General features: G+C 36.0%; 2 protein-coding genes across 4 annotated transcripts; one reads left to right on the top strand and one right to left on the bottom strand.

The window, feature by feature from the left end:
• The first annotated feature begins 7 nt into the window (after window positions 1-7).
• Window positions 8-9,405, top strand: phykpl (5-phosphohydroxy-L-lysine phospho-lyase). Of its 2 annotated transcripts, XM_067450707.1 has the most exons (12): window positions 8-146; window positions 260-378; window positions 1,447-1,606; window positions 1,681-1,755; window positions 1,859-1,946; window positions 2,021-2,137; window positions 2,417-2,499; window positions 2,595-2,820; window positions 2,926-3,080; window positions 8,462-8,551; window positions 8,630-8,760; window positions 8,843-9,404. In XM_067450707.1, the coding sequence occupies exons 1-12, from the start codon at window positions 88-90 to the stop codon at window positions 8,884-8,886; spliced, it is 1,347 nt and encodes a 448-aa protein (XP_067306808.1). In that variant the 5' UTR covers window positions 8-87; the 3' UTR covers window positions 8,887-9,404. The 2 variants fall into 2 exon arrangements, with proteins under 2 accessions (XP_067306808.1, XP_067306809.1); XM_067450708.1 differs by lacking the exon at window positions 8-146 and having other exon boundaries at window positions 1,665-1,755; window positions 8,843-9,405.
• Window positions 9,406-9,471: 66 nt separating this feature from the next.
• nherf4a (NHERF family PDZ scaffold protein 4a) lies at window positions 9,472-17,174 on the bottom strand. 2 transcript variants are annotated; one of them, XM_067450703.1, is made up of 11 exons: window positions 17,102-17,174; window positions 16,043-16,070; window positions 15,470-15,534; window positions 15,148-15,353; window positions 13,931-14,138; window positions 12,661-12,797; window positions 12,348-12,552; window positions 11,574-11,770; window positions 11,062-11,256; window positions 9,678-9,902; window positions 9,472-9,602 (listed from the first exon to the last, which is right to left on the bottom strand). In XM_067450703.1, exons 1-11 carry the CDS (start codon window positions 17,172-17,174, stop codon window positions 9,570-9,572), a joined length of 1,572 nt encoding a protein of 523 aa, XP_067306804.1. In that variant the 3' UTR covers window positions 9,472-9,569. The 2 variants fall into 2 exon arrangements, with proteins under 2 accessions (XP_067306804.1, XP_067306805.1); XM_067450704.1 differs by having other exon boundaries at window positions 12,661-12,800; window positions 17,102-17,140.
• Window positions 17,175-17,298: the final 124 nt, after the last annotated feature.

Here is a 17,298-nt window from a genome sequence, read left to right as displayed (position 1 = left end):
TTTCCTTTTTTCAGTTCAAAGTCCTCTCAAATCTCTAGGTTGTAAACAGTTGACAGTTGTAGCAAAATACGAAACTGTTTGGTTAGAATGGCTCTGGAAGTTTTTCACAAAGATGAAACTTTGCAAATGCGCAGGAAGCTGATTGGGTAAGTTGAATCATATATTACACGTCGCGCTGTCGGCCTGGTATTGTTTTTAATTACAATAAATACAATTGTTTAACGGTTCTGATTAAATACTCTTTCCCGTGTCTTTTCAGGCAGTCCTGCAGACTCTTTTTCTCCCATGATCCCGTGAAAATAGTAAGAGCACGGGGTCAATATTTATATGATGAGAATGGCATGCAGTACTTAGATTGCATTAGTAATGTACAACATGGTAAGTACATTTCGAAATTGTCATGCATTGCATATGGTATCTTAAGTGTCACAAAAATGTGTGTACACAGACACTGGTTTCCATGTTTTGTGGGGACTTCCCATAGATCTATCTGCATTGTTTTATGAAACACTCATTCAGTATGATTTATAAGCTGTATAAGGAATGCCCATAATGTTTAAGTATATATTATTTTTATTTCTTATGCTTACCAAGGCTCTATTTATTTGGTGAATAATGTAAAACTGTTGTCTAGCTTGCCAGACCAAGCTCAATCTCTTAAAACAACACTGGAGTCTGCTGTATTTTCTACTGCACAAGAGGCGTGATCAACAGGCATAGTTAAATCTACGAAACTGGATAATCCTTCAACCAATCAGACCAATGATTCTTCGCTTCTGTATCCATCATTGTGTTATGCCGCCTTCACGTGCTATCGGAAATTTGATAATTCCCACTTCTAAAGTCGTGATTATGAGTTTATTCCATTCAAATTTTGAAATGGTAGGGCATTCATGTGCAATTTTTACCTAGGAAACTCATATTTATGATAATTCCGAGAGCATGTGAATGCAGCATTAAACCCGCCAATAGTGGGCCAGGTGGATACGGTGGTTTCCAGGTACAGGTTTCCAGCCTGAGCTGCAGGGCGAAGTCAAATCGCCAGCAGATTGGGCTGGGTTTACCGAGTCTAATAAAACAGTGCTAGTGTGATATGTGATAAAAATGTTAAAATAACTGTTTTCTAATTTAGCACATTTTAAAATGACTTGTATCCTTCAAAAATAATTATAATCCGCTGATGTATTGCTCATTTGTATTATTATCAATGTTGAAAACATTTGTGCTGCTTAATATTTTTGTGGAAACCTTTTTTTCTTTGATGAATAGAAAGTTTGAAAGAACCATTTGTTTGGAATAGAAATCTTTTAACCTCATTTATGTCTTTACTGTTAGATTTAAATGTCTTTAAATAGGCCTTCCAGGAGCACTTACAGAAAATGTCAAGTATCGTTATTAGTAATCACAGGCCCATGATGACACACTTGATGCATTTTGTCTTTGCAGTTGGACATTGTCACCCCAGCATTACTCAGGCCGCTGCTGCTCAGATGGATCTTCTTAATACAAACACTAGATTCCTTCATGATAATATAGTGCAGTATGCAGATCGGCTGGCAGCCACACTCCCAAACAAGATTTGTGTCTTTTATTTCGTCAACTCAGGGTAAGTAACTCTTTTTATACAGTTGAATTGAACAGAAATATTCAATTTAAACTTATAGGTACTGTCTTCCAAAGTTCAGAGGCTAATGATCTTGCTTTGAGACTGGCCCGTCAGTATACCCAACACGAGGATGTCATCGTGCTAGATCAGTAAGATTTCAAAATGTGACATTTTTAACCATTATGATTCTTATATCAGCAGTTATTGGCTACATCAGACTTATTTTTGTGTCATCTTTGCCTGCCTCTCCAGTGCATATCATGGACATGTCACCTCACTCATCGACATTAGCCCGTACAAGTTCCGGAAACTAGAGGGACAAAAAGAATGGGTTCATGTGGTGCGCACAGGATATCATATTAAACCAGCGATTAAGGCTTTTGATGCATATCATAATTTCTTGCATATCTACAGGCACCTCTCCCTGATACTTACCACGGTATTTACAGAGAAGATCATCCTGACCCAGGACAGGCTTATGCAGACACAGTGAAAAGTCTTATTGAAGAGGTGCATAAGAAAGGCCGCAAGGTATGGTGGTCATTAATGGAAAGTTAAATATATTTATTTACAAAAATATACTTACTTTCCTTCTTAAAGTGATAGATCACCCAAAATATTCATTCTTATGTTATTCAAAACGATTCTCGTGTGCAACACAAAATATATATTTTTTAAAGTCTTCATTTTTGTCCATACAATAAAAGTGTTATTTTATTTTAGTTGGTAATATATTTAATATTAGGGTTTAGTAAATTATAGCAGAATGTAAATTTTTTTGGGTGAACTGTCCCTTAAATATTTCCACAGATTGGATCTTTTTTTGCTGAATCTTTACCCAGTGTTGGTGGCCAGATCATTTTTCCACCTGGTTATTGTAAAAGAGTTGCAGAGTAAGTCTTTTTGTAACTTTTGTTGAGTGTCTATAATTTTTATTCAGAGCCCACTGAATGAAGCTGATTGCAACAATGTATTTTTTCCCACTTAGATACATTCATGAAGCAGGAGGAGTTTATGTGGCAGATGAGATTCAGACGGGCTTCGGTCGTGCTGGGAGTCATTTCTGGGCTTTTCAGCTTGGAGGTGAAGACTTCTGCCCTGATATTGTGACTATGGGAAAACCAATGGGCAATGGTCATCCGATTGCATGTGTGGCCACTACAAAGGAAATAGCTGGTGCCTTTACAGCCAATGGTGTGGAGTACTTCAACACGGTGAGAACCGTTATGCCCAGAAATTATTTTGTGCTAATGAATGTAGCTTTTACAACCATTGTAGATTGAGTATAATTAATATTAAACCTTTATGTCCCCATGCAGTTTGGCGGTAACCCAGTATCCTGTGCTATTGGTCTGGCGGTGTTAGATGTGATAGAGAAGGAAAACCTTAGAGGGAATGCTGTGCATGTTGGAGGTCATCTTAAACAGCTGCTCCTTCAGCTACAGACCAAACATCAACTCATCGGAGATGTGCGGTAAGTATGAAATACAGAAAATCTATTTTTATTGAGACCTCATCTAATACTAATAGGGTCATTCTGTGTCAACCCAACCAGAGGTCCCTGGTTACATTTCTGTAGATTTTGTTAATATTATTTCTGTAGAAAGATGATCAAAAATAGTGATGAAAGCCAAAATATTAAATGTCACAAATTTATATTCATGGAATATTTCACTGTTTTGTAGAAGAGGCTCAAAATGAGAGTTTTCACCTACAATTTGGAGCCAAATTACAAGAGGGTAAAAATGACTTTAGAAATATTTCAGCATCATTATTTTATTTTTATACAGAGATTGGTAATTCTATTAGGAAAATGTGTTGACTTTAGTCATCTTTGTTGCATTATAAGCCAACGTGACAGTTAAAAAACAAATTCTGAAATCCACTATATAATATATAAAAGCAGCAGTGGATTTCAGAATTTGTTCAATATATATATATATATATATATATATATATATATATATATATATATATATATATATATATATATATATACAGTCTTGTTCAAAATAATAGCAGTACAATGTGACTAACCAGAATAATCAAGGTTTTTAGTATATTTTTTATTGCTACGTGGCAAACAAGTTACCAGTAGGTTCAGTAGATTCTCAGAAAACAAATGAGACCCAGCATTCATGATATGCTGTTGACACTGAGGGGCGGCTGTGGCTCAGTGGTTCATGTTGAAAGGGGTGTGTTCAAAAAAATAGCAGTGTCTACCTTTGACTGTACAAACTCAAAACTATTTTGTACAAACATTTTTTTTTCTTCTGGGATTTAGGATTTAGCAATCCTGTAAATCACTAAACTAATATTTAGTTGTATGACCACAGTTAAAACTGCTTGACATCTGCATGGAGTCAACCAACTTGTGGCACCTCTCAGCTGTTATTCCACTCCATGATTCTTTAAAGGGGGGGTGAAACACTCAGTTTCAGTCAATCTCATGTCAATCTTGAGTACCTATAGAGTAGTATTGCATCCTTCATATCTCCGAAAAGTCTTTAGTTTTATCATATTTATAAAAGAAATATAGGCTGTACCGAGTCTTTCCGGAAAAAACCGAGCGCCTGGAGGCGTATCGTGTGGGCGGAGCTAAAGAATGACAAGCGCGCAAAGCGGTGACATCCTCAAGCGTGGAGAAACCCATCTATCTCAGCTAATACAGATAATGATCCACAATCAAATCTGAGGGAGAAATAAATTGAACAGGAGAAACGGCAACAGCAGGACGTCCGTCTCTGTGGTATGTAAGTTACTGTATTTAATGGCCTCTCCACATTTCTGTGTGTTTACTCGCAGAGTATGAGGACATGATTCGGTTTATGGACTATTGTATGCGACTAGACCTTAGAAGTAGCAAGCAAAACGGTTTTGCACGTCAGAATACTGTAACGTTATACAGAGAACAACAATGGAGTAACCGTTAGCGCATTTGAATGACGAAGCACGCGATCGTGTCGTTTACTGATGTTTACTCATGCGACGGTAGCCAATAGCAGAGACATTTGAAGCAGTTTAAGTTAACTCACCGTCGAAGCTTTATCGCTGGGACCGCTCCGTCAGAAACACACTTCTTTGGTATGATTTGGTAAAGTCCTGTGACAGCAGTGGCGTGTAAATCCATTTTGAGACGCAACTGAAACGATGTTGTCAAGCTTCCCGTCATTTCTGCGTTCAAATCGGTTCAAATGCAGCGCTGCCTTCCCGGAATACTGTGCTGAAGAGTTGAAGTCGCTCGACGTCACCCATAGGAATAAAGTGGAGCGCGGCGCCGTTCACGGACGACTGGATCTGCAGCTGAGAGACTGTTTACAGCGTGCTCTAGTCTCGCGCGCGCGCACCCTACCGGGAGAAGAGCCCGTACGGCCCATACAAGGACCTTCCGCTCTTATTAACGTCAAATAGACCCATACTCGAAAAAAACTCGCCGAAACTTGTGAGAAACCGGAAGGAGTATTTTTGACACAGAAATACTCCATCAAACGTCCAACATTAGTTTTTGAAACTTTGTCTATGTTTAGGATGGGACTCCAAGTCTTTAACAGTGTAAAAAGCTCAGTATGCATGAAACAGCATTTCACCCCCCCTTTAACAACATTCCACAATTCATTCACATTTCTTGGTTTTGCTTCAGAAACAGCATTTTTGATATCACCCCACAAGTTCTCAATTGGATTAAGGTCTGGAGATTGGGCTGGCCACTCCATAACATTAATTTTGTTGGTTTGGAACCAAGACTTTGCCCGTTTACTAGTGTGTTTTGGGTCATTGTCTTGTTGAAACAACCGTTTCAAGGGCATGTCCTCTTCAGCATAGGGCAACATGACCTCTTCAAGTATTTTAACATATGCAAACTGATCCATGATCCCTGGTATGCGATAAATAGGCCCAACACCATAGTAGGAGAAACATGCCCATATCATGATGCTTGCACCTCCATGCTTCACTGTCTTCACTGTGTACTGTGTCTTGAATTCAGAGTTTGGGGGTCGTCTCACAAACTGCCTGTGGCCCTTGGACCCAAAAAGAACAATTTTACTCTCATCAGTCCACAAAATGTTCCTCCATTTCTCTTTAGGCCAGTTGATGTGTTCTTTGGCAAATTGTAACCTCTTCTGCACATGCCTTTTTTTTAACAGAGGGACTTTGCGGGGGATTCTTGAAAATAGATTAGCTTCACACAGACGTCTTCTAACTGTCACAGTACTTACAGGTAACTCCAGACTGTCTTTGATCATCCTGGAGGTGATCATTGGCTGAGCCTTTGCCATTCTGGTTATTCTTCTATCCATTTTGATGGTTGTCTTCCGTTTTCTTCCACGTCTCTCTGGTTTTGCTCTCCATTTTAAGGCATTGGAGATCATTTTAGCTGAACAGCCTATCATTTTTTGCACCTCTTTATAGGTTTTCCCCTCTCTAATCAACTTTTTAATCAAAGTACGCTGTTCTTCTGAACAATGTCTTGAACGACCCATTTTCCTCAGCTTTCAAATGCATGTTCAACAAGTGTTGGCTTCATCCTTAAATAGGGGCCACCTGATTCACACCTGTTTCTTCACAAAATTGATGACCTCAGTGATTGAATGCGACACTGCTATTTTTTTGAACACACCCCTTTCAACTAATTCAACTAATTGCCCAATTGCACAGCCTTAAGAGCGTGCATATCATGAATGCTGGGTCTCATTTGTTTTCTGAGAATCTACTGAACCTACTGGTAACTTGTTTGCCACGTAGCAATAAAAAAATATACGAAAAACCTTGATTATTCTGGTTAGTCACATTGTACTGCTATTATTTTGAACAAGACTGTATATATTAGAGGAGTGACTGAGGGTCTGGATTAGTGATGTGCGATGCATCACTAAACTCTTGTTGCAACAAGGCGTCATGTGTTTGGATTTTGGAGGCATCACACACCCCTAACATGTCAGGAGTGCAGAAACAGTGTTTGCTCACTTAGCCCGGCTTCTAGATATAAAATATGGATTTGTCTTTCATTACATTTTTTATATATTATTCATTTTATATTTCCTTTTACTGAAACACCAAAGAGTGAAGATGAATATTGCCTGCACTATTGTCTGTACCTCTCACTGAGAGAAAGTTCTTTTGGTAAGAACTGGTTAGAACTAGCCTGACGTGGTCTTACTCAATTCTAGTCAGAATATGAGTCTGAAACTGCTCCATTGGGCTGTGATTATGGGGCGTGTTTCAACCGAACCAGGAAAGACCTCAAATGGAAAGAGCTACAACCAATCAGAGCAACGAAGCGACGTCAACAGAGCTCAACTGCACTATGTTGCCAAGTCCACGTTTTTTTTCCCCGCGGGTTGTTTTCTATGTCCGTGGGTTGAAGCGACTATTATGTGATATATAGACCCATGAGTGCGAAATTTTAGCAGCCAACCTTGCCAAAATAACACACATTTTACCCCCCAAACACCATTTTTTTTCCGGAAAATGATCTTTGCTGGTGTTGTAAAAAAATACAAGAATTTAATGATACACAGAGTACTTACCCAACATGATCATCATTTTTGAGAGAAATTGTGAAGGTGAATGCATATACAAACAAGCTCTCCGTTTAAGATTTGAACAAATATAATCCAAGCCCCTTTGATGACGTGCATGATTACGTTACTGTTGATCATCTGTCCGTCATCGTCTAAAGCCCGTCCTGATGATTTCCTTGGTCTGAACAGTTTCTGTTCGGAGATAATCACTCCCCTATGGAGCGAGGCCAGACCGAATTGCCCGACCTAAAAATTTTGTGGGTGGGGCTAAATTCGGCTGGCATCCAGGCTAGGTTAGAACTGGAGCTTAATCAGCTCCAACCTTGAGAGACTGTGTATATTTGTATGTGCGCAATATTTAGTTTTACAGATCAGTATTGAGAATGGTGTACAATGGGCTCCCTAAGAGATCAGTGGACTGTTGTTCTGGGCAAGCTGGTGCCTGCGCCGAGACCTGGCAGGTCACTACGGGCCTAATTTCGGGGGGAAAGCGTCAACAAGTGACACGTCTATGGAGACGTGCATCAGATTAAATGTGTGGAATTTAACCATGACTGTGAATTTTCTCTGAGCCAGTCAGAACCATCCACATTGCAGTAATGAATGAAGATAGACCTTGAAAACAGTATAACTGTTGGGACAATTGTATGTATGATAGGGCGAGGGAGGGAGCGCGGCCTACAAACTTCTTGTGAGGCGTCTGCTGTTGAAACTGCAAACTATTCTTAAGTACATTTTTTTTATTAATGCACTCCAGACCCTTTGTCTTCATTTTTCACTACTGGTACTGGTTTCACTACACATAAGCTGTTAACCCCTAACATTAGATACAGCTGATACTTTTTATGTTTAAAGAGGAATATCTGAAGAACAAGTCATTTTGAAACTAGAAATGTATCACCTGAGTGGCATAGAACTCAGATGGCATAAAACTGAGTGGCATAGAACTAATTTGGTAAAATTCAACAATTTAGACATGGAGTCAGGTTGGGGTCTCCATATCTATGGTACTGAACCATATAGGGCATTAAAAATTACGATTACAAAATAAAATTTTATTGAAAATAAGAATCTAAAATCATATTGAGATATATTTAATACTTTTTGAGAAAAACAATACTTATGGCACTCAGACAGGTATAATCTCTGCAATTAAGGTGATAGAAAAAAAACTATTATTTGAATTATTTGTTCTTCAGATATTCCTAGTTAATTTACATAAAAAGTATCACCTGTGTGCAAAATAGACCCATGGAATGACCCAATACTGTAACATCATGCTTTAATTTCAAAGAAAAAAAATGAACAGATGTGTCTTCTGTTCTTTTTTCAGTGGTGTTGGACTGTTTATAGGGATGGAGCTAGTTAAAGACAGAGTGTCTCGAGAACCAGCTACAGAAGAAGCAACACATATTGTTCGAAGGTACTAAAAATGTCTCTTTTCTTTTTCTCCGCTTGTTGCATTTATTTGATAACTAACTGCCATTTCTGATTTGTTCAGGCTGAAAGAGGAGCGTATAGTAATTAGCACTGATGGACCATGGGACAGTGTCATCAAATTCAAACCTCCAATGTGTTTCAGTATGGAGGATGCTGAAAGAGTTGTCACTTGCTTCGACCAAATTCTCACAGGTTGGTAGTAATTTGTGTTTGTGTAGTGTTTAAAATCATAATTATTAAATGAGATATTAACTATTTGTCTTTGGACTTTCAGAATTAGAGGCTACCCACCAAAAAGAGAACTGTGGAAAATGTTGAGGTTTAAAAGCATTCTGAGAAGAATTTATTAATGCAGTGCATAAAGCAAACATTTTACATTTAAAAATTGAATGAAATAAATAATCTTCATTTGCACTCTTGAATAGAAGTCTGTTTATATTAAAATTCACTCACGCTGCAGATCTGACATGGAATACTTTTAAAATGAAACCTTTTATATTAACATGAAATCATAAGTTTACAGAATGAGGCATACGCAAACATCAAGAGTTTAATATTTAATTGTGCTTTTATACTTTACAGTCATACAACAATATAAATCACTTTTTGTAAACATCATTGTATATTATGTATTATGCTTTATATTACATTTGTACCCAAATATGTGTTGTGGTTGCATTAAATAATGACACTAATAAAAAATGTGGTAACTAAATGTACTAGTTATTAAATGTTTCCCCCATTGTCAATATCTTTGAAAGACATAAGGCAATCTTTATAAGTGTGTGCATAGCATTTGAAATGATTTTTAACCAAATAGACGGTATCTGTTCTCCAACAGAATGACAGGAAAGGCAATTTACCTGAATTAATAAATGGTTATAGTAATACATACAAAATTGTCTTGTGTCTTTTATTATATATTTAAAAATTTGGAAAATTTACAGGAATTGTTAAATTAATATTTAACAAACTGAATGTTTTTACATTGTAATATTAATTCATACAAAATCATCTTGAGGAGCATCTGGAACCTATAAAACAATGTTAATTTTTAAAAACAAATCCTGAAATTACAAAATGCACGCATGTGTGTGAACGGGTCTTACCGTGTTACTGTGAAGATTTAGTCCTGAACTTGAAGTCTGTCTGGTGTTTCTCAGTTTCTCATACCCTACTCCCTCCACGACTAGCAGCCTGAGAGGAGTTCCTCCCTCTCTTATCAGCCTCACCACTTCATCAAAATACTCTTCCTCAACATTCTGTCCATTTACTTCTACCACCACATCCCACTCACACAGCCCAGCTCTCTCTCCTGCACTCCCTGTCATCACCTATAGACAAGAAGGAGTATTACACATAACAGTTTTTTATAGGCAAGGCAAGTTTATTTGTATAGCATATTTTATACCCAATGGTAAAGTGCTTTACATACATTTTCACTCATCATACCTTTCCACAGATTTCCACATACTCAAACTACTTCCATTAAATACTATTTCCATCAAATCCAGTTTTATACTTGGAAAAGCATATTTATTTTTAATTAAATCTGTAATTTTTTCAATGTTAAAGCTAAAAAAAAAGTTTGGGGTGAACTATTCCTTTAATATGCAAAGACAAATGTAAAATTGAAATACTGTGGTTATATCAATATATATATATATATATATATATATATATATATATATATATATATATATATATATATATATATATATATATATATTTGTTTGAGCATCCTAGTCCAGCATCACTGTCTTAGCCAATTTTACGAGTCTGGGGGCAGGACTATCATTTGCCCGTCACAAGTAGACTTGTGTGAAAATAAAATGGTAATTTTAGCTATAGATTGCTGCAGAGATGACATATTTGTAGGCTAAAACCCAGAAATGTTATGTAATGTAAGTGGTTAGTGAGATTTCTGAATGGATTTTTGGTTGAATGCATGAAATATTATCTGTGGTTCAAACTAGCGCAATATATTTATACGTTTTATGCTACAACATAAAATAAGTTAGTAATGCCCCTTTTTTTTTATCCTTGTCTTGAAAAATGCATTTGCTAACAAGTGGCTAAATAGGACTACAGAGGTTTTCATATTGATATTAAACGTCCTCACGGTGAACAAGTAAACTCATCTACTCACATCTCATCTTGCTTGAGTGGTTGGAAGCTTAATGGTGGTGACGTTCTTTATAGCTTGCGGTTAGCTTTGGTAATTGCATTAAGGCTTCAGAATTAATACAATATGAGTTATTTTCATGATGAACAAAACATGTAGAGCTTATTTTCTGCATTAATCCAAAAAGCCAAAAGTAAAAACCTATTGGGTTTCTGTCAATGGAAACAGGGAGATGCTAACTTCCTGGTTGGCCTACACAATTATGCCATTACTGCAGCACTCTCTCCCATTTGCTGAAAATCAAATAAAAATTTCAGACATTTAGCAGATCTACCAATAAAATAATAACTATAACTGAGAAACAGTACCTGGCCGATATAAGTCCCAGGCTTATTCTGAACACAGCCAAGGTTGAAGCCAAATCCAGAGCCCTCTTTGTGAAGCACACAAAGTCGAGGGTGTGGTGGATTTTGGTGTCCCTCATGATGTAGTGGGGGAGGTTTAGGGAAATGTTCCCTTTTTGGAATATGGTCTTCATAGAACAGCAACGGAGAAATACCCAGCTGAAGTGGATCAAATAACAGACACCTTCTCAGTGATAATCCCAAGCACTACAGCAAGAATAATGATTCCCTGTGCTATGTAGGTCAAAGTGACCCCACCCATTCCCTGGGGTCCATGTCTGTTCCACCGAGTAGATTCAATTCATTTTAAAAACACCTGTTTCTGTGTGTATCATAAGCATTAGGAGCATGAACCTAGACTCTTGGTTAGCCCTCAGGGTCAAATGTCTTCAATCAGAGGAAAACTATGTTGATTTAGCAGCTGTTCGCAAGTGTTTTATCTCTGTGAGCATGTGCGTTTGTGTGCATGTAAGCACCTGTGTGTAATAGTCTCTGTCTGGGATGGAGATGGTGGTTAGGGTGACCTGCTGGCCGCTTTGCCGTATTTTGCTGACAATGCCCTCATGCTCCGCATCCTCCACCTGCTCCCCGTTTACCGCTAGCACAAGTTCTCCATCCTCCATTCCTGCAGTCTCAGCTGGGCTGCAGGGGTCGATCTCTCGTAATACGTGAGCTATAGAGCCAATATATCACAAAGTGATGGAAAAATACTATGATAAAATAAAATGCCTATGGAGTTTCTGGCTAGTAGCACATTTGACTACTAAAGCAGGGGGTTTTAAAAATATTTGATGCCAATTGCCCAGATGTGATTTTCCCTTTGCAAGCATCCCCTTCCTATATAATAAATACAATACAATACAATACAATACAATACAATATAATACAATAAAATGTTTAAAATATTCTCTGTTGATAACATACTCTAGCAGATAACACTGTTAGTTGTATAAACCTAAAGAGAAAGGAGCACATGCTCAACATGACAAACCCACATGTGCACACAAGACAGGACAGGCATGTGATAGAAACAGTAGTATAAAATAAAAGGGAAAAATAACTATTTTAGTTTAGATCAGTGTTATTTTAGTATTATGTAAATACTATTAAAGTTGTTATTAATATTTTGAATGAGCTTTTATATTCAGTTTTTGTTTTAATTTTAGTTAAATAGTTTTTGTACATTTTATTCTAACTTTATTTCAGTTAACGTTTTAATAGTTTTTATTAAAGAATCAGTGATTTCTTACCAATGCGTCCAGATCGTAATTTTTCTTGCCTTAACAGGAACCCATATCCCTGTGGTCCTTGAGTCAGGTGTAGTGTTTTTGGTCTGTAGGGTAGATTATGAGTTTTGGCAAAAGCAGGAATTATGGGTAAATTCATGCGTTTATAACTCTCTTCACTCCTGCTGTCAATGACCAAGACAGTCACATGGCCCTCACATTTCTTCACCTGATGGAACAAAGTGGAATATAGAAGTTCTTTGGTCCCTAAAACTGAAAACATTAGAGATTACATTGTAAGGAAGGTATCACATAGATACTATATTATCACACTTACCATTTTTGAGAGTGCTGCATATGTGAGCGCTGAAATCATGACTCCATTGATCCAGATCAGCCTATCTCCATTCTGGACTCCGGCTTTCTCAGCTGGACCATCACCCACAACGCTGAGACGATAACGGCCCCGTTCACCTGCTCACATTTTGAATGAAGTGAACCAGAACTGAACACAATGAGATACACCATGCAGGCTAAACTTTCCATAAATATGTGCATCAACTATCTCTTCTAGCAGAACAGTTTCTAATGTAGTTTACATACTGTAAAATCTATGGAAAATTGTTCTCTTTCTTTCTTTCTTTCTTTCTTTCTTTCTTTCTTTCTTTCTTTCTTTCTTTCTTTCTTTCTTTCTTTCTTTCTTTCTTTCTTTCTTTCTTTCTTTCTTTCTTTGTCTGTCTGTCTGTGTCTATATAGTTATGGTTAATAAAAAACATAAAAAACATTTACGCTACTTGAAATGTTAACTAAAATAAAATTGTTTTAATAATTAAACATTTTAAAATGTAATTTAAAATAATTCAATTTAAAACTAAATGACAAACACACAAAAAATTGCTAAAAGAAATTAAAATTTTAAATGTAAAAAAATACAATTCTAAATATTGATTAATAATTAAACATTTAAAAATGTAATTTAAAATAATTCAATTTAAAACTAAATGACAAACACACAAAAAATTGCTAAAAGAAATTAAAATTTTAAATGTAAAAAAAATACAATTCTAAATATTGATTAATAATTAAACATTTTAAAATGTAATTTAAAATAATTCAATTTAAAACTAAATGACAAACACACAAAAAATTGCTAAAAGAAATTAAAATTTTTAATGTAAAAAAATACAATTCTAAATATTGATTTTAAAAAAAACTATTATTTATACCAAAATAACACGTCACGTGCTACAAAACCTTTGCCCATTTCACCAAACATAATAATATAGCACTGGATCTGAACACACACAGAAACATGCCATATAATTGAAATTCTGGAATATTTCCTGGAAAAAATGTTTTGTCAAATTTGTTTGAGCATCAGTAGCCATTGTTACAATCAATGAGAGGTGATTTGCATAAAAAAACATTATATTGTATTTCTTTTAGAACTTTAAATTTAGCACAATAGCAGATATATTCCTCCAAGACCAAATACATTAGCTTTGTCATATCACCATGCTAAACTTATGTGAATAAAATTGTACATCATCCCTATTCTAAGCTTCAAACTTATGTTTAGTGCGGTAGCAAAAGGAGCAGTAGGTTACCTTCAATCGGAATGATGCTGAGGCCTAAGCCGCTGCCAGGCTCTTTAGCTATGTAGCATAACCGTGGACGAGAACAGCCCTCTATGGGATGGAAAGATCTAGCGAGCGACATGAGGTCTCTTCCCTCCGAAACTGCAAACTCATAATCCTGATCACTCAGCACTGACAGATATAGCTTTAGTCCAGACACTTGCACCTTCATCACTACCTGAAAACAAGACAATTTCCAGACAAAACTGAATATACACAGATTAGTATGCTGGAAGGTGGAAATACTTTACAGTAAGGTCTCATTAGTTAATCCATTAAGTAATTTGTTAATCTTTGTTATCTGCTTTTCATTAGTTCATGTTATAGTGCAGGTCCATTAAATAACATTAAAATTAAAACTTTAGGATAAGGTTAGTTAAATACATTAGTTAAAATTAACTAACAATAAGAAATACTAACATATTCTTCATACTGTAAAAAAAAATAATGTCTCCGATTGAAAATTGTCAAGTGAATGATCACAGCAAAATTTTACATTTATTTTTCTTTGAATTAAATTGCATCAATTCACAGAATTTAAATTCGGCCAACTGAAAAATGTATCAATTCACAGAAAATCAATTTGGCCACTAGAAAAAAATTCCAATTCTGAGACTTTAAAAAAAAACATTTTTTAGTTTTTTACAGTGCATTGTTTATCTAATGTAGTTTACTAATTTTAACAAAACAAATTGAACCATATTGTAAAGTGTTACTGGTATGTTCAATTAAATAAAATAAAAAAGATTATATAATTGTTCATTTGAAAGATGAATATTGTTATAAAATATGTACTTGTACTTTGGGAGTATTGTACTCTTAAGAACATAATGATATAGTTGTGTGTGGCTTTTTTTTTGGAACACTGGGATACTCATTGGATTCTCATCGTTAATCATGTAATTCAGCTGTCTATTTTTTCCATAATATTTTTCATCAGCAAGGGTAATTTGTTGTAATTTTGTAATTATTTTAGGTATAGGGACGAAAAGTAATTTCCAAATATCATCTTTTGTGTTCCAAGTCACACGTTTGCAACAATATGATGGTGAATGATGACAGAAATTTTGAGTGAACTCTCCCTTAATGCTGTGTACATCTCCTTGCCAAAATCATTTGTATTCCAGTGTCCGTGTTTAATTCACAGAATACAAAGCTCTCATGTTTGCATAAGAAAGTGCTCTTACTGTCGAGTGTGCCTTGTCATCCACAAAGTCCTCATTGACCTCCAAAACACGGTCCCCCTTCCTCAGCCCGGCCCGCTCTGCACTGCTCCAAGGCTCCACCTGCCGCACCACATGTCCCCTGCAGCCAGTGTCCTTGCTCAGGTAGAAGCCAAAGCCCTGACCCTCCTCCCTCTTCAGAACACACAGCCGCGGATGCACATCAGGCTCTGGGGACATTTAATCCATCGTTCTTTACTGTCATGTGAAATCTCTTTTTCTTTAAGCCAGTTAATGATCTATCAGTTGCTGATTGGATGAAAAATGATCAAAGAAGTAGCCTAACCTTTGTCATCTGAGATTACTAAAGCAGGGTTGTCAATCCCTTCTTTCGGGTTGAAGGTGAACTTCCTGTGGAAAACATTTCCTCTGAGCTGTGCATATTTCTTTATGTAAACAAACCAAAAATAAGATCCTTTAAACCAGATTTATCAATGCTTATTGTTGTTAGTTGGCACATATAGGGTCATATCAGAGGTCAAAAGGTCACATTTAAAGGGATAGTTCACCCTAAAATGAAAATTCTGTCATCATTTACGCACCCTCAAGTTGTTCCAAACATGTATGAGTTTCTTTGCTCTGCTGAACACAAAAGAAGATATTTGGAAGAATGTTTGTAACCAAGCAGATAGAACAACCATTGACTACCATGGTTGGGGGAAAAATACTATAGTATTTTATAGGTAGTAAATGGTTGCTCTATCTGTGTTGTTACAAACATTCTTCCAAATATCTTCTTTTGTGTTCAGCAGAGCAAAGAAACCAATACATGTTTGGAACAACTTGAGGGTAAATAAATGATGACAGAATTTTCATTTTTGAGTGAACTATCCTTTTAAAGAGCATTCTGAAGACTTACTTTGGTAACTCTGGGGCATCCACTGGATCTGTAATAGTGAACAATTAAAATATATTAAAAAGATAATTTATGCCTACACTCTTAGAACAAAAAGCACAAAAGCAGTCAGTGGGGTGGTACCCTTTCAAAAGGTACTAATATGCAAGTGTTAGTTGTAAATAAGTTACAAAGTTCTAACTTTTGATACAGATTTAATAAAAAACTATTCTGAGAGTCTACTCATAATATCATGATGTGTTAACTTAGAAGTGAAATACAGTTTGATAGTAACCATTGTTCAGTGGCGTGTGGTTGGCAACCAGAAATTTGCCTATTTGCAGAGGACAAACTATTATCGTGAAATACTTAATTGGCACACGTTAAGCCTTTCTAAAAAATCTTACACAATACTTCATTTAACTCATTTCCATGGGTTCAAAACCACAAAACATGCAAGTTTCCTTGCCAGGGCTTTGTTTACAATTTTTGTCACGGCAAGGACTGGGCTGCTTTACATTCAAATAACACATAGGAGTTTGCCTTCACGGAAATATGATTTGAAAACATGCTGTCAGTCTGACAAGACTTGAGTTCAGAGTTCAAGAAGAAAATATTTAGCTGTCTGGATCCAGTGCTTATTTTTGTCAGTACTTTTAGTTAAAATAGAAAATAAATGAATTTGTACAGCGAGATAATAATCAGCTTCTTTATATAATCATATCAAAACTAATCAATCAAAAACAATCAAATCAAAACTCTTTGACTGCTTAAAAAAAATTAACTTTTAAAAAAATCTTTTAAAAATAATGTTCCAAATTCTCATGTTGCATGTAGTTTTAATAGTGTGCATCAAAAGAAGTAGAAGTGACATAACTATGACACTGCTAATATCACACCTATTCATCTATCACTAAAACATCTGCTTTTACTCCTTTTTTATACGATTAAGGTTGATGATCTACACTGCTTTGTAAAAAATAAACCTTATTAAAAGTTTTCAAACATTTACATTACAGGCTGTGCAATCACAGCAATGGAAAACATTGTATGCATATACGTATATATACAGTGGTAAATTACCTGTGGTGAATCTCATGATCCTGCTGAGCACTGGGCTTCGTGAGGGTGCAAGGTACACATTCAAATGAAGCATTAAAATGCTTTTGTCATGATGGCTCCTCCTTGTTCCACTAGGAGATTAATATTTAATCTCAGATTTATGAGACGACACCTCTGCCATCATCAGATATGAAGGAAGTATTACATAAACAACTGTA

This window comes from Pseudorasbora parva, chromosome 8, assembly GCF_024679245.1.
Source record: "Pseudorasbora parva isolate DD20220531a chromosome 8, ASM2467924v1, whole genome shotgun sequence".
Lineage (NCBI taxonomy): Eukaryota > Metazoa > Chordata > Actinopteri > Cypriniformes > Gobionidae > Pseudorasbora > Pseudorasbora parva.
This window is presented reverse-complemented; position numbering and strand designations above follow the sequence as displayed.